Source organism: Chamaea fasciata, unplaced genomic scaffold, assembly GCF_029207755.1.
Source record: "Chamaea fasciata isolate MVZ Bird 193981 ecotype frontalis unplaced genomic scaffold, bChaFas1.0.hap1 SCAF_1, whole genome shotgun sequence".
In the NCBI taxonomy this organism is placed as follows: domain Eukaryota; kingdom Metazoa; phylum Chordata; class Aves; order Passeriformes; family Sylviidae; genus Chamaea; species Chamaea fasciata.
In genome coordinates, this window is record NW_027094086.1 from 91,708,503 (window position 1) to 91,735,802 (window position 27,300).

The 27,300-nt window shown below is 41.8% G+C and overlaps 1 protein-coding gene across 1 annotated transcript in view; it reads right to left on the reverse strand.

Moving 5' to 3' along the window:
- Positions 1 to 7,946: 7,946 nt before the first annotated feature.
- The window catches only part of MBOAT1 (membrane bound O-acyltransferase domain containing 1), a 56,536-nt gene continuing 37,182 nt past the window's right edge, over positions 7,947 to 27,300 (reverse strand). The window contains exons 5-13 of the mRNA XM_066189260.1: positions 26,843 to 26,898; positions 24,597 to 24,651; positions 21,729 to 21,912; positions 19,920 to 20,112; positions 17,121 to 17,224; positions 14,306 to 14,370; positions 12,829 to 12,961; positions 11,556 to 11,707; positions 7,947 to 9,837 (exon numbers count right to left, since the gene is read on the reverse strand). Coding sequence (XP_066045357.1) covers positions 9,705 to 9,837; positions 11,556 to 11,707; positions 12,829 to 12,961; positions 14,306 to 14,370; positions 17,121 to 17,224; positions 19,920 to 20,112; positions 21,729 to 21,912; positions 24,597 to 24,651; positions 26,843 to 26,898 — 1,075 coding nt within the window. The 3' untranslated portion in view covers positions 7,947 to 9,704. The remainder of the gene's footprint in view (positions 9,838 to 11,555; positions 11,708 to 12,828; positions 12,962 to 14,305; positions 14,371 to 17,120; positions 17,225 to 19,919; positions 20,113 to 21,728; positions 21,913 to 24,596; positions 24,652 to 26,842; positions 26,899 to 27,300) is intronic.

Consider the following 27,300-nt stretch of genomic DNA (forward strand, 5'->3'; position numbering starts at 1 on the left):
GAGGAAGAGTCCGGATGTTTTCAGACTGATAGTGCCAGGAACCCACTGAATGCAGGCAGGGGAAACAGTTACCCCCAGCACCAAGGCAAAAGCATCCTCCAGATTCCTGAACAGGTCCCAGCTCACCAAGGTAAGCAGAACCAAGTTCTTTTTATAGGCCTTAAAATTGAGGAAGGCAGTAAAATTAATTTGAAAACTTTGCAGGAAGCTGGCATAATGAAAACAAAAGTGGATTGATACACTGGCTGGCATACCCTCGCTCTGGGAAAGAGCTCAGGCAGCCACTTCCAGAAAAGCTGGAGCCTGCTGGAAGAGAGCACAAAACAGGAAACACTGCTCAAAGGAAGCTCACAGACAAAGTGGCAATGTGGAAGAAATTATAATGATTAATACAGCGCCTGAAGTGGGCAGGGGAGCCACAAAAGATTGAGAAAAAAGACCCAGAGATTTGATTTTTCCACTGCCCTTCATCAGCAGCAGTCATTTTATACCAGCACAAAGCAGGAGTGCAATCTTCACAGCACAGAACAAGTGCACTTTATGTTGCCTTTCTCTTTATTTTCCTGCCGCACAGCTCCCAGGGAAAGGGGCAATCAACACCATTTGTCCCTGACCACTGGGGCTTGGAGCCTAAGCTAGGACAGAGACCATAAACAACAGACAAAGGGAGAGGGAAATCACTAAGAGCTACCACATTTATCTCTGGCTAGGATGGAAGAGGCAATAAGAATAAACTGTGGGCAACCTCCACTCACCAGCTGCAGAAAAAGCAGAGTTACAGAAAAGAAAAACTTGTTCCTTCTCTTAATTTGATTGTGCTCCAGAGTTTTGCCATAATCAATCTCTTCTACTATCAAAAGCAAACCAAATTAGAGCCTTAGATAATAACATTTTAAGCGTGTAGTTCAGGTTCAGTCACTTCTCTGTATCCATCATAGCAAGTCAGCAGCAATAAATGAATAAGGATTGAAAGACAGGCATACAAAACAGGTATGTAGTGCCACGAAGGCCAACCAGCAGCTTTTGGCCATAGCACCAGCTTTCAGCAGACCAACAGTCCACTCCCAGGGCATTTGGGGTTTGTCCTTTGAGGTACCACCACACTTCAGGTGCTGTGGTTTCTCCTAAATGAAGAGGGTTAGGATTTCAGTTCTTGGTTTCTGCTCTCTGAAAAACTGTGTCTTGAATAAAGAGGTGTCTTGCTCAGGTTTACTGTGGATGGGAATATGTTTCTGCTAGGTCTGTCTTCAGGTCCTCAGTGCAGATGAGCAGCAAATCAAATTGCTTATGAGATTTTCACTACTAGAACATTAAGAAATTTAAACATACTTAGGTGACCTGTAGGTTTACAACAATGGGCAAAGGGGCACATTAGGTATAACTTTCCCTCAGTAAATAAAACCACATATATTCACCAATTATTTATTCGCTACATCAAGTCCAGAGCAGATGACATTTGCATGATTTTTATCTCCATGACAGGGGAAGTATGTTTGGTCTCTCTACATTCTGCTTTATAAGGCTTTATAGAGACATTCAGATGTATAGTAGTTGCATCCTAATTTGTATATGTGTTCTGTGATAATGTTTGGACTAAGCTTCTAACAGAGGGGGAAAAAAAAGAAAGGGGTAATGTTCAAAGGAATAGGCCACTTTCCCCTAAACCAAAAGCAAACAAACAAACAAAAAAAAAAAAAAAAAAAAAAAAAAAAAAAAAAAAAAAGAACAAATTTTGTGGCTAGATCCTTTATTTCATTTCTTTTAAAATATAGGAGGAACATTTTTAATGTGGTTATCCAGAATATTCTTTCAGTTCAAAAATATTTATCTCCTGACTTGCACTTTCTTGCAGCAGTCTCTGAATTCCTTTGAGCCATTAAAGGGTTTTGTCCTCAAGTAATTCCCATTAGGGGAATATTCAATTTAGAAACTTGCCTCCTGCTCAAGGTTTGCATGTGAAATTCACAGTTAACATCCCTCCTCACTGAGTTTCAGGTCAGTGCCCTATCCACTGAAGAGAGAGAGAGAGATTTAACAATTAAATAGTCCTCTAGGCTACATCTGTACGAGGCAGTCCAGGAGTGCCTCACAGCCCAGGGGTCTACGTGCCCTGACTGTTTTCACTCCATGATGGAATGGTGTCACCCTGCCTCTCCTCACAATCCCTATCCCATAGGAAGGAAAATCCTCTCCAAGGGTCAAGAAGGACACACAGTGCCCTCCCAGTCCTCAGGGCAGGCAACTGGGGTCTCTGGCCACAGAGCCAGCCCCGCAGCTGAGCACTGATGATGAGCTGGGCAGAAGCCCCAAAATTATCTCGTGGTGTCTAAATACCTTGTGTAAATCTGCCCACAGCTTCAGGTACCCAAGAAATGGAGCAACCTGAAAGGCAGGAGGATATAAGGATATATTTTTGCCTGTTCAAAGACGACACAGTTCTGCTTGTAGAAAGCGAGATATTTTTCTGTTCTCAGGCTTTTGATATTAAGAATTAGCTATCCACTTTCCAGAAAACAGGGAATTAGTCTTTCCAGACTATGTATTTAACAGAAAATAAATGAATCTTCATGAGCTCAAGACATACTCCCTCTTCTTCTCTTAGCCCCTCACCCTCTGCCTCATATCTCTTCTATGCAGTTTTTCAAATAGTTTAATAATATTCACAGGGACATTAGATTAATTGGATTTTAATTCCAAATGACTGTGAAAGCAGAGAAGTGAGTCACCAGTCCATGCTAATGAGAAGATCTATTAAGGACCCTTCTCTGATAGACACATAGAGTAGGGTTATAAATATTTCATATTCAATTAATTGAATTTTGCCCCCTGTTATATGATGCTGCCCTGGAATGTTAATCAACTGGGACCAGAGAGAGAGGGAGAGAGGAAGAAAGAAGGAGGGAAAAAAAAATCTAAAAGAGAGACTTTAAACAACATCAGAGCCATTCCCATCCCCAAATCCTCCCAGTTCACACGGCACCCTGCACATCAGAGCAGAGGCTTTCATACAGACTGCATCTGGTTACACACAGTGGATAAATTAATGTTAATTAATCAGACAGTCATTTTATGGAGAACTGTGCGCAAAAGGTTATTCGAGCCCTGCTGCAAATAGATTTATAGGTATAATTGCCATGTTGAATGACCCTCTGTACATGGGCTCATTAAACTGGCCATCAGTCAAGAAGTCTAATTGAGGAAGGCCCATATCGTGCCGCCGGGACCACACGCTGGCTGCAAACAAACCTGCTCCACAGAAGCCAGCTCTCTGAAATCCGCCAATAATGCCATTTCCCATCCTCTGGGTACTTCTGCCACTGCCACTCCTGCCAGCTGAAACTCTGGGCAGGAAGGAGAGAGGAGAGCTCCTGTGCCCATCATCGTGGCTTTACATCATTTGCAAAACACACCGGGGGCCTGGGCGCAGCGTGGAAATGGTTTTATTGACAGCTGTGCTTTCCAAATGCCGCTCTGGCCTTGGCAGCTGGGAACAGCTTGGATGTGCAGGCTTCAAAGGCACAAAGATCAGAAGGCAAATATAAAGACACTAAAGATTCTTGATGACATTTCATATTTCAAGAACATGTCTTGATTTCACTGGAGTGAGAGGAACATGGGAGAGTCCAGGCCAGAACCTGAAATGTCCAGGACTGGCAAACAGGCACAGACACACACCCTAAAAGCAGGGCAGCTCATGGGGCTGCAGTCCTTCCCTCAGTGCCACCCAGGTCCTTCAGCTAGGCTGTGGCAGACAATCATTCAAGCATGGGGGTTGTGTCCATCCCTGTGGGTGGTGGGTCCAACATGGAGCCCTCCAAAACAGCAGACAAACTTTGCCACCTTCCCTGGCAGCAGACACAAGCCATAGGCTGGCACTGTGAAAACTTGCCTTTTGCTCCTTCTTGTGGAATGAGCTGCCTGCTCACAGTCAATTGTTACAACCTCTCTGTGCCTCCAGTTCCCACCTATGCAATTATTTGTTTGAGGATTGCCCCTTTTTTCACACACCTGAGGGGCCCTGCACCCTGGTTTACACGCTGAAGGCTGCAGTTGCAAGAATTCTCTCTCACACATGCTGTGGTTCACACACATGTTCCCAAAGTGGAGATAAGAAGGAAGTACATGGCACCCCCACTACCCCAAAGTCTCCTGGGCAGCCACTCACTAGGCCAGCCAGGGGGCCTCTGGGTGTCAGAAATTGAAGTTTTTTGTCCAAGCTCGTTCCCAAGACACCTCCAAGGGAAACTGCAGCATCTGCTCCACACTGGAAAGTGTCATTTAAGGGTACTTGGGGAAAAAAAGAAAAAACACATCAGAGTAACAAACAGGTAAATCAATTGGAATGTGTTCACATTATCTCTTCCAATACTCATGTTACTTCTTTTAAGGTTGCCCTTAGTAGTGTATCAGCCTGAACAGATATGAAATGGCCACAAAATGCCATCTTTCTCAAACACAAATTAAAAATTAAAGCAGAAAAACTAAAGTGCAGTAATACAGAAGCCATCAAGGAAGGAATAAAAATGAACAAAGAGAAACCCATTTGTTTCAGAGCAGTGAGAGTCTCACTGTCTGAAGATATTTCTGATGAAAAGGGGTTTCCATCCCTGGACAAGGCAAGGGTTGCATAGCATTTCTGGGCTGTGGCAGCATTTCTTTTCATCCTGTCCCACCATGACTGGTTTGGCCTCGATGGCCACACTCTTTTTCAGGTTCTGGTGGGCACAGTATTTTCCTACACATCATCTGACAGAAGGATCAGGAAAACTGACTGTGAGCATGGCATGCTCCTGAATCAGCTGCCTGCCACTGATGCCAGGACTTCTGAGGTCAACTGCACAGCCCCTCATCTGTGTGTATAGGGAGCCATGCTCCAGTAGAACAGACTTCAGGCACGCCTGGGGTCTCATTTTCAGAGCTGTTCTATGGATGGACAATAAATTTGGTCCCAAGGGCACTCCCAGGGCTCTTCTCAGACCTGATATTTCCCCATCCTGTGCACCCCTTCTAAAGACCATACTTGATTCAGAAGAATGAAAGCATACCACAAGTTCTTACGGCATACAAACACCATTTCTCCTATGGACAAAGCAGCATTTCCTCCTGTAATAATAGGATTTTCCCCCAATTTATATACGGTCTTCAATTTCTCCCATTCTCCTGCGCAGCACACCTGTGTTACCACAGATTAGAAACCCACCTGGCAGTTTGGGTGTCTGAGCTGCTGCAAAACCTTTCGTCTTTGCAAAAGGCAAAGGAGGAGAATCTTCTCTCGAGTGTTCACCCACAGAGGGCACCACTCGTAAATGTATCTGAGTAAACGCGCTGCCACTTCACGTCTCACCAGCACAAACCCAAACCCTTCATGCATATCATTACTGTCATCTCCGGGAAGAAAGGGAGCAGCAGGCTGACGGCGCACAAAAGGAGAGGTTTTTAAAGCGCACACTGTGCATTCGCGCTCCTGCTGAGATGTCAGGCAAGGCTTCCCACTCTGTATGGCTGTGGAATGCCTCTAGCCCCTGAGAGTTGAACTGCATCCGTTCAGTGACACAAGGAAAGAGAACAATACCTCAAAGGGTAGCTGATATTTCCATATGCAACCGTGCATGTCACTTCGTCTTGGGCAAGGATGAGGAGACACACATGCTCTTCCTCTGTCCTCTGCAGGTGGGGATTCTACCCTTAAATGTTAAAGACAAGTTTTTATTTACTTCTGCAGCCAGTAGATAATTCTTCTGTAGTCCTCAGTCCAGGGATAGGAAGACAAAGGGTTTAAACGCAAGCCGCTAACCTCACTGATAGGAATTTTGCCCCTAAACTTCCTTGGGTGTCGGGATTTCAACCAGTATTTCTACGAAAGACCCTACATCAGTTTTGCTGAGCCTGCTTTTGCATGTGTAGAGAGGTAAGTGCAGCTTTATGCAAACACCTACCAATAGAGTAAAAATCTACAGCTTTCCCACCCACCTACTTCATTTTAAGTGATACAAAAATCCTAGATATGTGCAACGTATGCACACAAAACACAGCAGCCAAACAGGGAGAAAAAATATCTGCCCACCTTGTATCCCACTTCTGTGCTGCCTCCATTGCTTGGCAAGCTCCAAGGGGACATGCAGTAATGTACTTAGGGTGGGGAACAGCTTAGAGGGCAGTAAAAACATAAATTGTGCATTCAGTTCACTGAAGAAACTGCTGAGCTGTTACTTCTTTAAATACCAGACCCATAGTTAAGTTGAAAAGAAGTTTTACTCTTCATTCAGTTTTCTCTTCCAAGTGCATCTAAACTTCTAGTTTAGAAAAATCAAAATACGCTGAAAAACAGCTGTTAGACTATGCCTCCAGTTCAAGGGGGTAATGGCAGTGGTGTCTTTTTGGTATTCTGATATTTTAAATCAACCTGTGTCCATCCAGTACAATCTCCCTTTCTCATTTCTGTGTGATAGTCCTGTATTTCCTTCTTACAAGCCATCAGGATTGTTTCTCTGTTCAGAGTCTCTCTAGATGCTCTTGAGTTTTTTGCAGCACTAAGAACCCAGAGAGGGATTAGAAACTAATAACATGTTGGTAATCACCATCACGTATTTTAATCACTAAAGGGTACTCTCAAATTACACTAGAATTAGAATTACCAGAATTCAAGTTCCTGACATCATCCTTTTTTAACCTGAATCTATACTTTGACTCTTTGAGTTACATACTCAAGTATGTAGATGCACATTACTAGCACAAGTCTCCTTCGAATAGTTGATAGTCTTTCTATAAAACAAAATATCATCCCCCTGAGAGGAAGGAGAGGAATGCTCAGTACAACAGATTGATCAAGGTAACCTCAAAGCTAACGGCCTTTTTTTTTTTTTTCAAAGGAATATTTTACAGCTATTTATATTCACTCTGTGTTAGCTTTGCAGGAGTGCCACATTTGGCTAGGTATGCTGCCTAGTCCACAGTAACATAGCACAGCAAAAATTTTAGGTAATTTTTTTCTTTTCCACCAAGCTTTAAGACTAATTCAACCACCAAATTTCCCTGCAAATGCCATGTTTCAAAAAGCCAGTTTCAATTTTGGCTCATGTAACACAGCACATTAAATCCATATGACTGGTTCTCTTTGATCCCCAGGGTGCCTGTTTTCAGGGAGAGGTTCAGGCTGAGAAGGCAACGTGACAGGAGAGTAACAGTTTGCTCACTAGTCCAGACTAATTCATCACATTATAGGATTCAAAACTACAGCATAAGTTAATGGCATTACATATAAGCAAGTTTCACCTGGGGGAACACCAGGAGTGAAATCCCACTGATCATACCTGGCCTCTCTTGAACGTACACAGCTCAGGAAGAACTGCAGAACAGAGCACAAGCTGTGCAGGCAGATCTCAGGGCACACAGCAGCAGGTACAGACCCACAAGCCCCTTTGAGAGCACTTATTTTCCAAAGCAGGTGCTAAGGCCAACCCGCTGGGAACATTTGCCTTCCGCAGCCTTGCCAAAGCCCAGAGTTGATGTGAATCTTGCTGGCTCTGCCAGAGCTCATGCTGATTCTTTCATTTCTGGAAGGCAATTGCAGACCGGCTTCAGCCCACAGGATTCCAGGGCCAGCAGCACCCAACTCCCCATCCCTTTCTGGGGATGTGCCCTGATTCCCTCCAAGAGGAAACACAATCAGACCTTAAGGGAAACATTAGATGCCGAAGACGCAACTGAGGCTCGTGCCACAAGGAGAACACACGCACAAGGAGAAAAAAAGACTGGGCAAGTTAAGGGCAAAGCTCCCACAAAAACAGACAGGGGTCACCTTGTCTCTCTTTCAGCAGAAGCAGGATGGAAAGCTCAGCTGCTGTGGAAAATCCAGCAGACCTGAACATCTTCTCTCACAAGCGTGATTTCACTCACCCACTCACCCATTTTCACATTAGATATTAGTGATCAATAATGCCAGGCGGTGACACAAAGCAAATTGTTTATTCAGATCAATCTTTTAATCCCACCTTGCCCTTTAAAATAAATTAGCAAATAAACTCTTCCATGAGCTATGCTTTAAATCATAATGTGGACAAAAAAAAATCCCATCAGTGAAAAAAAAATCACTTTTTTTGGATCTTGTGTTGGTTTCACTGATTTGTTTCTTCTCAAAACATTAAGAGACTGCAAAATTTTAATCTGACACAAAAATGAGAATGCAGTAGACAGCAGATTCTTTCCGCAATCACACATTAGTTAAATGTCAATAAAGTAATGCCAATACTTTAACAAGGGAACTGCTTCTACAAAATCCCGATAAAAATATTCCTGGAAAACATTTTAAAAAAATGTTTCAGTTGGTTTTGATGTGTGGTACCAGTCTATTTTACTGGGTTAAGTGAATTTAGGGGAAAAAAAAAAAAAAAAAAACGAAACCAAAAACAACCCAACACAGCATTTTGCAGCAGGTTATCTCAATGCACAACAAGCGCTTAGGAATCAAGCCTCAAAACATCCCTGTAAGTCAAGGACTTTACAAGCAGGGAAACTTGCATCAACAGTTAAGTCAGATGTCAAGATCACACAAGGACTCAGTCTTGACTCTTGTGGTGATCATATCACATCACAATATTTTGTAGAGAATGATTTATTATGACTGTGATAATTACTGTTCAGGTTTCCTATTAGTGTTATCTGCTGGAATGTAACCCCTTCATAAGATGGGATGCTTTTGAGTAGAACAAAACTGGTTTTTGAGTAGAACAGCATAGTTTGATCCACTACAAAGCTTTTTCAGATTTAACCCATAACTGCAAGTTTTAAAACACTAACCCTTAATGACTCCTCACTCATTTTGACACCAAAAAAGAAGTGCTGCATCACTACGACTACAAAGTAAGGCTGATGTAGCAATGAGCACCAGCTGTGTCATTAGAGAAGCACAACTCTACAGACCACGGGCTGGTTGTCCCCTCTTTTAGTCCAGGTTTGAGTTCCCCCTTCTGCCTTTTGCTTTTCTTTTACCTGGCTTTAAGTTTTGGCTTAGCCAGTTATCAGTGCTCCCAGACACCAATCCCCAAAGGACTTGTCTTGCCCTCATCACCAGCAGGTGTCACACTGAAGGATGTGAAGAACCTGTGCTGCCCAGCTCAGGCTGCAGTCTCTACTCCAGGGTTTGCTGGGGAAAGCCCCGCTCCCCCTTCCCTCTGATGGGGCACAGGTCAGTGCCAGCACCTTGAGCAACCCCTCAGAACGCCTGTAGTCTTCTATTTGCATCATCTCTCTCCACAACCAAGGGATGAAAAGTTTCCCAGATGAGAGCTGCCTACAGCACCAGGCTATCAGGCAGCTGGTCTAACTCTTTACTAGCTGCTTTCTGTCCCTCTCTCTAACCACAAGATTATTTGTTGATTAATAGTTGAATATTTCTGTAAAAGAGAAAAAATGCCTCTCTGTGAAAAAGTTTAAATATATAAAAACACTTCATAAAAATATTTATTATAAAAATTAAATGCCCCATGAGCCTGTAAACGTTGCCTGTAATATCTCCATTAACAGGAATAATTTGAAATACAGTCATTCAGGCTCTTCTCTGCCCTCTCCAGTAAGATTTTAAGATAGCCAACAGAAATGCTACTTGTCTTGTACTTCGATCCTCCTGCAACCCGTTTTTCTTCTTATTTTTTTGTTTACAATACAACAGTTTGATTTCCCAATGCTGGCAGTTTTCTTTGGAGGCATCATTTGTCTTTGCTTTTAATAGAGTTCAGCATGGCCTGATTCTGAGCCCTTCTTACAGAGTGGGTTTGAGGTCTGATTGGTAACAGGAGCAACACCAGGATGCTTAGAATGTGCATGTGAAAATACACAGACCTGAGAACAAAAGCAGAAAGAATATTATACTTTTGTTGTGAATAACATGAATTCTACAACCCCAATATGCAGAATTTGGTGCTAAGGGATGAATGCAGAATGTATGAACCTGACCTAGAAAGCACAAAAATATACCCTTTTTTATGGATTTCACACAGTCGTGGAATATGGTATCTGCTGGCATGGATGAAAATGCTGCTGGGATGATAATGTGGCAAGGAAACCATCAGCAAACACTAAAATCCAAAGTCTGACAGCTCAGATAAATCCGTGTGATTCAGCCCCAGGCTTATTCAGACCATCTCTCTTTTAATGTTAGTATTAACATGGCCACGTTCTGAAGAAATATCATTCATGCTTCAAAACAATTTTAAAAAGTGACAGAAAGAAAAAAATTCAATCAAAGTGCTGAGATCTGAAATTAATCAAAAAATTCAGCTTTTAACTGGAGAAGGTCAGGTAATGACATTTACAGAAGGCTTACATTTTCGAAGGTAACTGCTCAGACATATCTGTATTTGGTATGTTTCTAAACATAAAATATTTTTATTTCAAATAATTCAGTATACACAATGTCGAGGAGAAATAAAAAATACTCAAACCAAATAGATGAGGCTCTGGCAGATTGTGGAAGATGATGTTTGGGACCAATATGGTCCAGCTGTTAAACATAGCAATGCACATTTCTGTGGTTTCATTTATCCATAGTTCTTAATATCCTTGTCAGGTGCTTAAGACTGTTGCTTGTGGTGTGAAGTGCTCCAAAAATTCATTCCCTAGTCCAAAAGCATAACATTTCCTTGCTTACGATTCTCTAAGTTCAAATGTTACTGTAAGTTAACCAGGGCAGAAGTCACCAGGGCAAAATTATTAAGAAACGAAACTAAGAAAAATTTGGAGTAATTTTTATTCCATGGTAAATTTCCTGTGTTGAAATCAAATGTTTCAAGAAACAGGAATAGAAAATGTTGAAATTCAACCTCCGGCAAATAGACAGCAGCTATCTTGATACCAGTTTCGTGTCTTTTAGTTTGGAGGAGGGAATTGTTTTTGTTCTGAACCAAAAGCTGTTACTCTGTTTTGACAGTAAAATGAAAGAAGAGTAAAGCCATGTAGTCCCGTCTCCCTTTTCCAATTATTTTCTCAATTTCTCTATTTAAACTTGGTTTTATTAGAGCACATTCAATGTACTCTGCAAACCATTGTTTTCCTATTTTTAAGGAACCCGAAGAAGTACTCACTCTGTAAGAAAAGAAGCATACTTTCGTAACAAAAAGCATACTCATTTCAAGGAGCCATGCTCTGCCAGCAGCCCTCCATATCTCCTGCTGATCCATCGCATCTCCCCTTAGTGGCATTCAGCAGCAGGAGACCTGGTCTTTGCTCAGCACCTCCTTCCTACTGCCCACTCACATTATTCTTAACCTCTTCAGCCTTGGCTACTGCTAATGGTTGAGACCCAACTGTTTTGCAAATGGAAACCGAGCATATGAAATGTCACGTAAGGGCACAGAATGAGAAGGAAGTGCCCTGCCTTGGCATTTTTATAATCTCATTACATTACAGGAGTGTGAAAGTCACCTCTTATACTTCAGCAAGCATCCTGTCTGAGCTCCTTTCAAATTTGATGGAATGCTAACTGACTTTCAGTATGGTCTGGGTTATTTAACAAAAGTCTGTGCCACCCTGGAGAATAAAGTCAAGGGGAGAGGACTTACTTGTAAAACTTTATGGTGGGCTCCACAGCCAGCATAACGAATGGTGCGACAGTGTAGCACACAGCCAGTTGAGTGACTGCCCAGGTAACAATGTCGTAGGCTATCTTAAGAGGCACTGACGAGAGGAAGTAATGTCTGCAGTTGTTTCTTATCTGCAGGTCAGGGAAAAGAAAATTGCCTTTCTTAGGCAAAGTCACACGGGCACACAGAAGTGCATGGCTCTCTGCTTACCATCAGCATTAGTATCACAGGAAGGTTTATACACCAGTTACAAAGCACTGGGAGCAGAAATACAGACATGCACAGACTAGCATACTCAAGATCTCACAGTCAACCAATGGCAAACAGAGAAGTGATTCCCAGCTTACTCTGTTATAACCACAGGTGTAGACTCTTAATCTGGGTGTCTGGAAAAATATTTTTTGGGAGGGAAGCTGTTCTCCCTCCTGGTTTTCATTTCTTACTGGTTATCAACAGTAAATCAAAGTTACTTTAAATGAACAAGTAAGGGCTTTTGCCTACAAGTGTGCGTCACTCCCTAGAGATTTTAAGTTAGTTTCACATCAGTGAAATCTTCATAAATGGGAGGCAAAGCACATGTTCAGCAACCTGCTCTAGCAACAGTGGTTAACACTGGTCACTAGTTTAATTCTCCTTTCAGATCAACCTGGTTATTTATCCATAGTCCAACTCCAAAAAACAACAGTGGTGCTTCCCAGCCCTGCACAAGTGGCTGGTTCAGCCTGAAAGATCAGCAGTGATAACTTTAACAACAGTGAAACATGAATCCTGTTCTGTCTTCAGTGACTTTACACAATATTAGGCCCCAAAACACAGAGACCATTTTACTGCATCAATTGCATCCACAGAAATTGTTCAAGTTTGGGCTAATGCTCAACCCATGGCAGCTTCTTTTGCAAGACTGGGCCCAGAATTAATTACAAGCCAGCATACAGGCAACATGACCTTGAATCCCCAGCTAATTTGACTGCATGGACATAGCTGGCGGCACCCCTCACTGTACATCCTCAAGCAACATTTCCTCTGGCAGCCAGGGACAGCATTGCATCACGTCCAGAATTGGTGCTGGTTATAACTGATGGATACTTTGCAACAAGCATCAATGCAGAACAGAGTTTCAGCGAACATCAAGCCCGCAAAGGCATGAAAGAGGGCTCACAGCAGGGACAAGCTGCTGGACCATGTGAGGGTGCAGCTGACAGCTGGCTAGTGTCTAGCATGGGCTTAGAAGAGAACAATGAAAGGTACATACTGCTCTGGCTGCGAGTGTGATAAGGATTCCAGTAAGAAACGTAAAATAATATCCAGGATAGATACCATGCCACAGGGCCGACAGGATAAATGTTAAAGCTGTAGGGTACCAGGGAGCTCTGTCATAGCAGACACTGCAAAAATGAAAACAAAACAGAAGAGGTTGAACAATGGCCACTGCACTTGAAATCTTCTTTTTCTAAGGTCTTCCTCTGTTTTCTTAGCAGTCTTATTGTGGTTCAGTCACAGACTCGGGCATGCATGAGGCACTCTCCCTTCATTTAAATGGAGGTTTAGATGGAATAAGGAAGCATGCTTATATGCAAATGAGTTTCCAAAGAGTGCCTGTACAAATATTTCTGGTGCTCAAAGCATTTAAATCAATAATGGAATAAAAGGCAGGCAAGACTTTGTTCACCTTTACATCTCTATCTGGAATCATACGTTACCCTTCCAAACTCCGATGACAGATCAAGAGCAAGTTGAAAGACAAAGAGATGTGACCCCACCCTTCACTCTACTGAAGAGAGGTATTTTTAGGCACAGATATCTGGCAGATGCTGGGAACAACAGGGAGTGTCGTAAACTATTGCAAAACAGGGGATTCCAGCTAACTTTAGCAGCAAAAATCTTACTCCCAAGATGCAAGGATAACAGTTTCAGAAAACAACACCCAGTCTATTTGGCTATCTGAAGTTTAAATCAAACGCTCTGTTCCACAGAAAAAGAGTCAAGATAATGCATTTCTCTACCAGGAATCATTTGAATAATGAAAAGAAATAGGCATTGACTTTTAAGATGCATAGATTTACCCTCAGTATCGTTACAATAACTAAAATAAATCTGTGCCTGCATTTCAGACACTATGTTGACTGTATGCTTAGCTTTAATCACACCAGAAAGTGAAATGAGTAATGAGACACAGTTCAATCTACAGAATTGGGACTTATTCTAGTATTTATAATATGTGCCTTAACAGCCACAGGTTAAAATCAGATCATCTCATTGCTGTAAGTATCTTCCCCATATCCTAAACAAGGACTCCTTGGCAAGCATCTTAGGGTCCCAAACCAGACTACACTGGGGCTCTGAAGATTTTGACCTTACTTCTCACTGAATTTCTGGATCCCAGTGACACAATAAGACTCACCTCTGCATGGGAAACATAACACAGCAAAGCAAAACAGTACAGGAAAGATAATGGAGGGAAGAGACAAAATGCTATTGCTTTCTATTGTGGAAGTTTTGAACAGTTCATTTATGACTTTGCTGCTCATATATAAAATAGGAGCATTTTACACTTGCAGCAATAAAACTTTACAGCACCAAACACCCTTGTATTGCACCAACTATTAAAGACACAGGAAACAAAGGAAGAACAAGAAGCTGTACATTTATCAGAGTCACCAGTCACAGTTTTTACAGGCCATGGAGAGCTTTTGGATCTCACAAGCATGTAACTGTCTCATTACTCTTACCGTTTCAGCCAGGCAGCTGTCTGAATATTCCAGTTTTCAATGTACATTTTAAAACTTGTTGCAGTCTAAGAAAGAAGTTCACATGAAATGTTAGCAATGAAGCCTGTAAAGTAATACTTGCAATTTAAATTAGTGAGGAGGTACATGGAAAATATTAATTCTAGCAGCTAACTTTTATGAAGACTGTGCCACAATCCATCATTACACTAATATGACTTGGGAGGGACATTAACTAGGCTGATGGCTCACTGCTAACACTTGGCACTTACTCTAAAATCTCATTTTGTTTCATATAATTAAATACGGTGTTTGGTTACTTTTCAAATAACGGGGAATCTGAGAAGCTTTCTTGTTTTATATGCTTGGCCTTCCTTTCAGTTCATAAACAGCTTTATTTCTGGAAGAGATATCTTGCCACCCATCATGCAATCTGGACTTCCCTACAGTACTACAAAAAAAAAAAAGTGTTATTAAAAAAAAGACAATTATTTTTACTACTACTACTATCACTATTTGGAGAAGGAAGGGAGAAGACATGGGCAAAAAAAAGTTAGGACTAAATTTAGAAGTCAGTTCTCAGCCCACTGCTAAGTTTGAGAAACCAGAGTGGACTCCAGTATCCTGAGAGAACCACCCATACCTCCTCCTCTGAGCTTACCCAGATTTAGGGGAGATTGCTAGACTCCATTGTTCAGAATCTGTTCCCCTACTTCTGAGCAACTTCACCTCCCAACTCCACCTTGGTCCCTCATCTGCTGGCAGAAGCCTCCAAGGACACCCTGGCCAAGTGGGTAAATGATTCAGTGACACTGCAATATTTTGCTGTATCAGCTGAAGGTAAGGGCACACTGAAAAAATGGATTAAGGGCAAAGGCTTCCGAGGGGAATGTGCAGCTATCTTTGCACTTCCATGCAAGATCCTTAAAGCTAGCATTTCATTGTCTGCATTTAAAGAGTTAAAATGATTAGCAATTCCCAATGCAGCACCACTACATTTTAATTGCATTACTGCACCAAGAGGAGCCAAGAAAAACACAGCTTCTCTTCCAACTAATATTGTCACTCTCTTTTGGCCTCCTTTAAGTTCCCCTGTTACATTACCAAGAGAGGAAGTAGTTGCTGGCTGTCAAAACAAGCACACTGCCAAGGCTTTTAAGTCCCCCATGTGCGCTTAGCCCCTGTCATGTTTTAAGGCCCACACAACTCCTTCCATGTGCTTATCTTTTCTGCAGATCAGATAGTCACATTTAGCACTCAAGTTCCCAACTCTGAGGTAATTTTACGCATGCAGGTGGCTATACCTGCTGAATATATAGACTGTATCTGTATACACTGTACAATCACACTTCAACTCCCAGCGTTGCTGTTGGCACACAGAGTGATGGTTCGAGGCTTACCCAAAGCCATAGTCTCTGTAGCCTCTCTTTTTCTCATTGCACACATGATCAAATCAGACAGTACCCTATTTCATGCTCTCGGAAACAATTTCTGATCTCTGTTGCCCATGTGACAAGTAGAGGAAGCAAGTTTTGAGAGGCCGTCAGTTCAGTGGATAGAGAGGAGCAAAGGCTCCTGTTTCCTTCATTTGGCTTGATTGAAGAGTACGGGCTGCATTTTACTTTCCTCCTTCAAACAGAAGTTGTCCCAGCCCACCAAAGTAAGAATCATTTCCTGCCCCAAAAACTGAATCAGATATAGATTCCAGATCTCAGAGTGGTATCTAGGGTGCTGCTGTCAAGAAGTGTAAAGCATTTCTGGACTGTGTATCCTGTACTCATCAAGAAGTACACTGAGGATTAATCATGGTTAAAAAGGAAAAAGAAAGATGTTGAAAAACAGGGAATGTATAATGAGCCTTCCAATTTTGGCATCTTCAATGAAGAATTACAGGGGCTCCTTCATTTTTGAGAAAAGCTATTACAGCACATTCACTTAGTTACAGATTGTTCGGCAATAAAGCAGTAAACTTATTTTTATCTGTGATTACTTTTAAAATCACAACTAGAGAATTACAGAGGGAGGCTCCTCCTATTTCTAAAAAGAAGCCTTTGGAAAGCAGTCTCAGACACAGAAATATTTCCACATCTCACTGGCACTCACAAAATTCTTCAGGGCAAACAATTACATGGGCCATCTTTTGCATTAGAGACACAAACATGAATAGTTTTCAAAAGGCTAATGGATCTTAAAAGTATGCAGCAGTCACAAGGAAGCAGTGACAGATGTTTTGAGAAACACTGTGGCTCGCTGCATGGTGTTCAAGATCAGCATCCATCTAAGCTCTGTGTGCCCCTGTCAGCTCCCGCTCAGGTTGCTTGGTTTGTACCTGTTATGACTCCTACCCTTGCTTTTCTCCATGTACCAGAGGCAGTTCAGCCCCTTGCACATGTTTGTGCCACTTGTGGCAGCCTCTTTCACTACCAGTCATCTCAATCGGGCTACAAAAGTGAAAGATTGTTAAAAGTAAATAAACAGAACACACCACAGATGGTGAAGAATCATAGCTGTGAACAATTTACTGACCCACTGAGCTCAGCCACAATCTACAGTAATTAACTGCTCATTTATTAAATATCTGATATAATTATTTATTAGCCCTCACTAAACTATTTAGAAATACAACCTGAATACAGAGGGTGAGGAAGCCTGTGAGACAGATGCATTTTATCTGTCCAAGAGATAAAATACAAAACCTCTCAATGCTAAAGAGGAGCAGCCTGGTAGCATACATTTACTTTCCTTTCAGTAAAGCCTTTACCCATTATCATCCTCATTTCTGTATAATTATGCCAATGCAGCCACTCCTTTATCTCACCTCAATGTTCCAGATATTCAAATTGGACAACAGGTCCCAGCGGAAAGTGCCTCTCTCATCAACTCCACTGAATCCATAACCAGCTGCATTGTTGACTGCATCTGCTGCAATGTCAAAGCAAAACAGGTCAAAATCAGACTGCTGGAAGAGACGTGTTTTCTTATAATATGGCACTAAACAAACATTCAAGCCAGCTTTGTAGGATTTAGCAACCTCTCTTTCTAGAAGAAGCTTCTTCTTTGCAAAAGGGCGTTACTATGAGGCTACACAAGAGTCATTTTAAAGAGGAAAGACTAGCTACTCCTTGTGCAGAAGAAATAAAATAGTAAAATAACAAAGAATATAAATCACTTTTATTATGATTTGGCCTTTATTATTCATCTGAGACAGATATTGCCATAAAATGAATAAGCATTTTTCTCAAAAGGGCACCTGAATGTCACAGGTTTTTCCAGAATTAAAAAAAAAATAATAATATCTCAAAGACATGCTTATTATTTCTATTAAGAGTTCCAACATGGCTGTATTAATTAAGACTGTCATTCAGAATTCTGCAGACAAAGCCTTTTCCTAATCCTGTTGCTGAGTGTCTCACTTAAGTGCCTGAAAACCTCTATGAACCAAATATTGAGTAACTTCAGTTACATACTTAGCTACTTTAAAGCAACTAAAAAGCTTGGATAACAGTAGGCATTGCACACTGATGCACTCTTGTCAACTATCTCCCCTCTCAGAATGCATGGGAGTCATCATAGACCTCATCACTGGGTCTCAAGACTCTGATTTCAATGTGCCCCTGCTAGAAATACGTACTTGGAGAGCTAAGGAAACAGAAGGGATAATTCATTATTGTCTCTGGATCACTAGTTGCAGCCAACACTGAGGATCATTGGAAGAAAAAGGGAAGCATAAATACAGGTAAGGCTTTTCCTTCTAGGTCATTTACAAAATACAAGCCTGGTTACTCTTTTTTAAAAAGGTCAGCATTTCTTCCCCAAGACTGAAAACTGATTTTACTTTGTAAATGCTGTGAGTACCGGCACAAGCTCATGGAGAAGCCCTAGCGCACAAAACTAGGGAGGGAACCTAATTATACGCAACAAGACTAACAATAAATAAATAAACAAGCAACCTGAAACTTTCTGGTTTGTTTTCCACTTTCCTAAAGGAGATAGATTTTACTGATGGAAAGAAAGCTCTCCATTTTTTAAAATTTTCTCCCTGTTTAAAAAAACCCTGAAACAATAAACAACAACCCTGCCTGAAGCTGGCCAACAGGATCCTGCCCAGCCTCAGAGATCAGTGGACTCCTGGATTTGCTCCTCCTTGCTCCAAGGGTAGCAGCGACCAAATAATTAGTGTTTCTGTGCCGACACCAAGAAACCAGGAATCACGGGATGAGCAATAATTAAATAGCAGACCAGGCTGCTGTCTGCAGGGCAGGGTGTGAAGCCCAGAAAGATCACAGCTGTGCACCCCCAAGCTGCTCACAAAACCCCAATCTCCACGAGCTCCGCCGAGCCTCGTCTCCCTGCGGACTCGAGCAGCTCGGGCTGTGTGTGGCTTTCACAGCTCTTTGGATGGAGGCACTCGGACCCGAAGTGGTTTCACTGACAGCTCGGAGTCAGGTTTGCCGGCGTGTTCCCAGGACTATCGCTAATGCAGCGAGAAGCCGAATTTTTTTTTTCCAAGGATCTGGAGGAATCCGGCGGCGCAGCTCCCACACAATGGCGTGCCTGTCCCGTCCTGAGGGCAGGAAGCATTTATCGGCCCGTTTCAGCAAGGGCTTTTGTAATGCCCTGGGCCATGCCACCGGGGGCAAAACTGGGAAAGGATAAAAAAAGGATAAAGTGCCTGCTGTTCTGCTGCCTGGATTTGGGATGTGAATAGCGAAGGCCTCACCCTCCACTATGCAATGCATACTTTTCGTGAACTGCCTCATTTGGAAGACATTTCTACAGCCTCTACAGCTTGGTCTTGTCAGAAATGCAAGTTCAGTTTATCACTTTAATAACGGACTTCCAGATAATTATAATGCCAGAAAAAAAATGGAGGCAACAATTTAACACTGGATCCCACAAAAGTAAGTTTATGAGCAAGGCATTCTTTATCTCAAAGCCTTTCCCATCCCACACATGCCAGTCCTGGCTGCCTTCCCTGAATCTGACAGTTTTATTCCCAGAAGTTTAATCGCAGCCTTGCAATGAATCTCCCTGGCTATTTCCATCCCATCTCAGTGACACCCTGTTCAGCTTCAAAGGTATATGCATCGCTTCCTGGACTTCCAGGATCTCCCCTACACACAATGTCTTGTAATACCAGCAAAATAATCCAAGATATTTTCAGCCTGGCCTAAAGGATTTGACTCCTCACACACAGATAGTGAAATGTGACTTGTAAAAGAAGGTAAAAGGGACAAAGATTATTTTGACCACCAGTCTAGCTGGCTCCTGAAAAAATCTGCTTCCCTCTTTAGTGAGCCCTTACTTCTCCTCTCCCCTTTTCCTTGCAGAGATTTTGGTCCTTCCCAACACTTCCTTTGCTCCCCACAGTTCTCCAATCCCTTCTCTGGACTGCTCAAAGCCAAGCTGTATACAGGACCCCACAGTGCTTTAGAGGCAAGGCCTACCATCAGCCCCCCAACAAGCACAGGGTCCCCTGCCTAAAGGAACACATCTCCCATGTGAACTACAGGTTTAGGGACAATTTTATTTCCCCCCATCTCAGGTTTCAGACCTCCTCCCCAATTTAGGAATTTATGTGCCACCACACAAAAGTATATAATGTAGCCAGACTTACCCAATGTCCATGCAAAATAATACTTTGGTTTTGCTGCCTGTGTTACAACATACAGGTAACCAAGTCTTGACAAGAAGGGAGTTTTATCAAGAAATTCGTTATCAATAATATATGCCATAGGGAAGTTCTTGGTAAGCGTCAAGAATAAAATGAGAGATACTAGTGTGATACACAGCTTGTACATCACTGCTCCCTAAAAAGCACAAACAATGAAACATTCATTAGAAACACTTGCTGAAGGGGAAGAACAAGGCAGTGCTTATGGTATACAAAAACAATGGGCTTCAAGAACCATTAAAGTTACTAAGGACAAAGTTGATACTAATTAATTTCGAAGAGAAGACCAAGAAAAGGCCAGAGTCACAGCTCTAGTTTAATTTGGTTTACTGAACTACCTATAGATAGGTAGGACAATCACAAGTCAAAATCAGTGATGAACTTCATGACAGACTCCACATCAGAGTGCAGGGATTCTAAAATGGAAAAGGAAACAAATAAACCAAGCCCTACAGTGGAAAGCAGAAATCTTCTCTAAGTGTACTGTCCTCTCCTGTCCTCCTAGTCTCCAGGAGGACTAAGGCTGGATCCTCCTGGAAGCCAGAACCACTGATCTTGAGTACAACAGTAGGTCTTACTACCCAGCTACCTCCCAGAAGTCATGCTAAAAGCCACTTGTCCAAAAAGCATCATGTTATTGCAGCACACTTGTACCCACAATACAGGGTATGTGCTCTGTCACAACATTTTCTATTCCTGCTCCCTAGCTTCCTTCACACCATTATTGACAATCACAGCAGTAGTTCAAAGCTTGTTGGCAAATACACACCATGAGTAAACCCTTCTTGATCCAGTTGTAGTTAAAACCTGATCTAGCACTTGGATCCCATGTGAAAATTGACTCATGCTCTCAAAAGATTAAAAAAAAAAATATGCAACAAACTATTAAAACAACCATGTATTTTTGACCCTTTTGATTTTTGATATCTTTTTATGTATTCTCCAAATTCTGGAATAATGTGGTTTTTTATGCAGATATTAATACTCTCTTCTGACTTGCATCCTCCACAATATAGGCCTTATTCTGACCTCAGTCAGACTAACATAAATCAGAAATAACACCACTAGAGTCACTAGGAAGACAACTGTGTGCAACAGGAATCATTATACAAAAGCACATTCTCAACTTCAGAGACATTCTGCACACATTCACAAAGCTACACATTTAGTGTCACCTTAAGATAAGAGAGAGAAATCTGGACCTCATGTCACCCTATCCTGCTTTTAAAAAGGCTATTTTATAGGGAGGTTTTAAGTAATATTAAAAAAATACAAAACAAAATTAGCGTTTAAACTATGTGAAAAGATTTCCTCTTGAGTCATCCTAAAGTGTGTGAGATACTCTTGCAAATCACCTGGACAGGTCACAGATTCTGATCAGCCGTGATTCATGTACTTCTAACATCTCCTGCACTATGGGGGAGATTTGACTTTTTTGGTTTTTTCTGACATTTCCTCTTCTGTCTGGAGCTGAGCTGCCACTTGTCATTGTCAGAACCTGCAGCCTATTCCGGTCACTGCACAAAGGACACCCATTAACAACTGACCCATTTTGCATGCCAAAACCACTAGCCCCTTCACCCCTGACCTTGTGATAAAAACAGCAGCCTCTCACAGAAAAAACTCCCTGTAACCTTTACTGGCAAGATAACCCCAAACTGGTTTTCTTTCTTAGCTTTTAATTATAAGAATCATGTACAAAGCTGTACTTTCCTGCCCCCTGCAATCAACTTCTGTTATTTTAAAACTTACAGTTGGAGAAGGATCAGGAAGTCTGTCATAACCCTTCTGCTTCCAGTTCACTTCTAACAGTTTCATGTGCACATGCCTCCCTTCAATGAAGGCGATATAATCCTTGTAATTGCTGCAAGGCCCTGCTATGATGCTCATAAAATTGAGGAGATAACTTAAATACTCCAGTAAAGAAGGTCTTGACCTGTGAAAAATCAGCCACACACAACAGAACAAACAAAAATAACCAAAACAAGATAAAACACAGCAAAGGATTTCACCAGTGTTTTTTGTTGCACTGTCTGCCTCAGTCCTCACCTCTCTCTTACCCATTTCCCCCCAGCTGCCTCTCTCTTACCCATTTCCCCCTAGCTGAAAGCTCTCTAGGTCTGTTCTGGGGAAGATGAAACACAGCCCATCATATTCTGGTAATGTCTGGTAGATGGCAGTCAGAGAAAAGGTAACATAGAAGTGCTTAAACTACAGGTGAACTAATGCTAATGATTTGAAAAGTTGCAATCTTAGAAACTTTTTAGCTAAAAACAGTAATAAATTTGTCCATTTTGGACAGGTCAGCAGTACCAGGAGTGAGAAGCTGATTATTGGTTTTGGACATCTGTTCAGGATGTCAGGGACCATACTGCCTTGTTATACAAACCACAGGGCAGGGAGTCTCTAAAACCAGGACTCCCAGTCCTGGGAGGAGCTCTCACCCACCCTTCAGTCCAGGCTTTCAAAAAATGGAAAGCATCACGTGAGACATACAGGAAGAGAATGAAGAAGCACTCCCTCCTACTGTTCAAATAAAGGAAGTAATTGCCTGTATTGCACCATGAACGGGAGGAGGAACACAGGGAGAAAAAAAACCCACATGAATTGAAAGACGGTTGAAGATGAAAATCAAAGAAAGTCTATCATATTAAATTTTTTTTCCATTTTGCATGTGCATATCCCACCAGTTCCTTCTGGGGCTGTAACAATTACATTTGATGTAAAATGAAGAAGATCCACTGTCCTTGCTACAGATCAGTAGGATGGAAAAAGAAAGATGCAAAGGCCTCTCAGCAGTAGTGTTATTTGTAAATTGTTAGGCTCAGGATTTTTATGTGGCAGAAAATGCCAACACCCAAATTGTGCGCTGTGTTCGGCACTGCTTTAGAGTGAGTGCTCTCCACCAATGTCCTAATAGTCACCATACAAGTAAACATGGAGCCCTCAGATGAGAACACAAACTTGGGCACAGTGCTTGAGGACTCTCCTGCTCAAGACACAGATGGACATGCACTGTGAGAACACACTTAAAATTCTTTAAGACTAAAACAAATTTCTAACAGAAAAACTAAGCAACAGTTAAACATTTTCTGTTGCCTACTTCTATTCTGAAGTGGAATTAGTTTGAATAAACAGTTAGATTAGCAAGGATTTTCTGCATTCACCCTACTGGTTATTGCAGAAGTTAGTGCCTGAATGGTATGTTCTCTGGTGAAAGCATTTCACAGAAAGATGCAGCAAACAATTTGGGGTAAGGGCCATTTTTCTGTCCTGCAAAATCAGGTCCATGATGTGGGCTTCCTAGCTCAACAGTAAGATTAAAAATAAAGTCATTAGTTTCAACTTGGATTCTGCACATGGTTGGGTGGGGAGACATGAGCAATGCACGAAGGAATGTACAGAGGATGAGTGAGAAAGAAAAACAGACCAAGAACAGGAGGGAAGACAAAAGGCTGTATTACCAAAGGGGATTTAAAACTCTTCAGTTATGACTTGTCTGCCACTGACACTTAAGCTATTGGCATCTTCTTTTCTATTATGAACTCATCTACTGTACAAGAAAAAACCCAAGCCTGTTTGGTGAGAATTTGACTAGAATTAAGGGCCAAGTGCACTTAAAAATTATGCTGTGAGCTTTAAAAATAGACCCTATGGGGTCACAGCAAAGTTATACAAGGCTACCTGCAAGATTTTTGCTCTTCAAGAAACGACTCCCCTACTTTCTGAAGTTCATAGGCAGATTTTCTGATGGTTGAATCTTCTGCCTTGGAAATGAAGGAAAGAATTTCCCTGGCCTTAAACAAACATATTATGGTGAAAAGTAGTTATGGCTCTAAGACTAATTCTGTAACACTAGTTCTGCCATGTTGCACTTGTATTGAGAGACAAGCTAGAAAAAAAAAAGGGAGCTCAAAGAGATGTTCTCTCTCTATACGAAAAAATGAGAAGACTAGTTACATATTGTGAAGAACTAGGAGTATTAACATTATGGAAGGAGACCAAAAATAATAAAATCCAGCATTCAAAAATTATGGCAAAGAAAAGCAGCACTTGAAGTGTCAGACTCAAACCAAAATGGATTTTTATTATGCAGTGGATTGTTGACAGGGGAGGAGTATTTACTTGGAAAAATAGCACATCACAAATCAGATGAAGAAGCCAACAAGTCTGTATAGTATAGTCCTAGCCTGAATTTAAAAGAGTTAATTCAGCAAAGACTTGTTCTCTTGCACGTGGAGTATATATTTAAGTCAATGAGACATTGCCAAGTACTTCAGTGCTTTGCTGACCAGCACAGGGTGATAAAGGCAGAAGTCCTGAACTGAAGAAATAAGGAATATAAGGGAGAAGGTATGTTTGTGTAAGGAGGCCAATGACAGCAGCATTACAAAACCAAAACTGCTCAAGCAAATAGAAAAAGTATGTAGGACTTTTGGCATCTCATGGACTGGAAAGTAGCAGGAAACATTGTCATGGCTGGGCTATGTTGACCCTAACATTGCAATGGAAAAAAAAAGCAAATCAAAATAAAACAAAAGATCAAATAACAAACAACCTAAACACTCAACTTCTCTGGAAGAAATTATACACAAATCTTTCAGAGAATTACATCCTTACTTTACAGCAAGCCGATTTTGCTCAGCAGTGAGTTCCTCAGCTTGTCGCCCTATTCCTGGAAAGAAAAGTCACATTAGATCTTTCCAAAAGACAAACAGTAAAAGCTTTATGCTTGCACCCCACAAATAAATTTCTAAAGCCATAATTTCAAAATTTCTTTGTCACAGGTGGTTTTAATACATCTCAATCCCTAATTACTATGTAAAGTCCTACTCTACCTCTTTACCCAGTTCCTTACCTCATTCCCCCTTTCTCACCCTGGCTACACTGTCAGGAAGAGCAGCCATAGCATTCCCACACACACAGTGGAAGTGCCAATGCCACCAACTGGCGGTGATCCCCAACAGCCTCGACAAACTGTCCCGGGCTGGAAAAACCTCTGTTGCCAAAAGCTGCTGGCTCATTTAAACACAAGCCTCCCGCTGGCTCCTTGGTGAGAAATGGAGCATTTCACAGCAGGAGGAGTGGGCAGGGGAAGGGAAACAGGCGCTCAGGAAACAGAAGCTCCACTGGTGTGAACGAGCAGCCCAGCTGTCTGCTGCTGGAGCAAGCCTAAACATACACATCAGTAATAATCTGGAACTGTACACGGTACAGACTGGAAGGGTGACCTACTGTTGTGCGCACAAGACCTTTGGGGCCGGAGGTAGTGCACACACTCAATGTCCCCAGGAAAACAATGGAAAAATCTTGTGTCACAGTCAGTGGTAAACAGATGCTGCTTATAGAACATACCTCAAAACCTCCACCCTAAAGCTTTAGCTGCACATACTACAGGGAATCCCACTGGCTTCAGCAGAACTGCATGGGATGAGCCACAGCAATTGATGTGGAGCATGTGCACAGCTCCATATGCACAGCCCTGAAAGATCAGGGGCTTGGCACCAACTGACACTGTTCTAAACTGTTCTAAACACGTTGGTCATAGTTACCAATACACACACAGGACCCACATCCCACAATGACTGCTGATAAGCTGGTCATTTCCATTCTCTCTCCACTGTTTCAGTTTGTAAATACTGGGAGGGCCTGAATTTCAGAGAAATAATTAGCACTTAATTACTTAAAGGACTGGGTATTTTGTTTGTCTGTTTCCATTTATGGACAGCTGTGTTAAATTTTTACAAATAGAAATTTGTCACTGATGCCTGAACTCCAAGCTGCCTTCATTTGATCAACTGCTCCATATATGAATGTTTGCAATGTAATGAGTCTTTTCCATCATCATTAATCTGTAGGATTTCTGGTCTGTTTAAAACACTCCTGCCTCTGCTGTTGTCTTTTTCCTTTCTGTCTGTTCATTTACCTTCAACACTCTAGGTGTGTACCTCATCTGCACATTGCTGTGAAATTGCAGCAATATTTGTGCTGACTCAACTTATAGAAGCAGAGAGGCCTCAGCAACACGAATGCCAGAAACATGGTCAATTAGCCAAGCTTCCAGCTGTACCTATTATAGCCAGCTAAAAGCATTAGATTCACTTGTGCAAACCTGGCTTGCAAACGATGCCGGACCCCCACATGGCCGTCACCTAAATCCTTGCTCACAACAACTCTATAGCAAGGCACTTACTCAGTCACCCACAGCTTGTAAGGCAGTGGGCTTCAGAACATCAGAAATTCGCACTGCAACATCAGTAGGCACAAGCAATAATGCTACGGACATTTTTAGTTTTTGCACTGTACTAGACACAGGCGTTCTACTGGGAAATAATAGTGCTCTTTGTCACAGCACAGCACAAGACTGAAGACAATGTTATTTTGCTTGCAACTGGGGAAAAGCTACTGAATTCTACTGAATTCTATCTCTCACAACTCATGCAGTATATTATCACTGAATCTATCAGTGCTAGCATATTTTTTTTTTGCTAAATTAACATTAATGACTGAAGCTATGCATCAAACACAACTCTTGACTTCTGAGAATCAGTAACAGCTTCAGAGAACTTAATAGAGATACACTGTAGCATCTAAACAGGAGATACTGGTACTAGCTAAAATCCAAATTGGACCCCAAGGAAGTAGAATACTCAAAGGGGAAAAGAGTTGTCTCTGATACTGCAAAGACAGTTTGATCCTAAAAACTGATCAAAACTTCAAGTTTTACATTTTCTTCCACAAGGCGTTTTTCCTCCTCATTTGGAACAACTCACTGAACTACATTCATGCACTCCATAAATCAACCACAGAATGCACTGGAATAAAAAGGCTGTCTTCAGGACATGGGAAGAGATTGCTTTTCTTACCATCATGTAGCTGGCATGCAAGTGTTGTGATCTTCTGTGTAATTATCATCAGCGGACTATAACAAAGACGGAAACAACAGTTACATGTCTTGTAATACAAATTATTCCCAACTTTCTCACTGAATGTCTTTATGCCTTTAAAAGGCATAACTGTATTAGCAACAAGTGGAAAACATCCAATTAAAGCTGAAGGAGGCACTCAGGCATAAGACAATTGCCTGGGTTCAAAACAACCCCACAGTAACTTGCACTGGAATTTTTAATTGCTAAGTGAACACAAAGCCTTATTTTATGTCTCCCTATCGTGCAGCAGTGCAAAAAGTAGTTCAGAAGAAATCACACCACCAGGAAATACCAGCTTCTGCAGCCCACTGAGCTTCCTTTCAGGCAAAGACCAAACTGAAGCCCCATACAATGCAACACTAGAATACAGCAGTGATGCTGTAACCCAGCTCTGG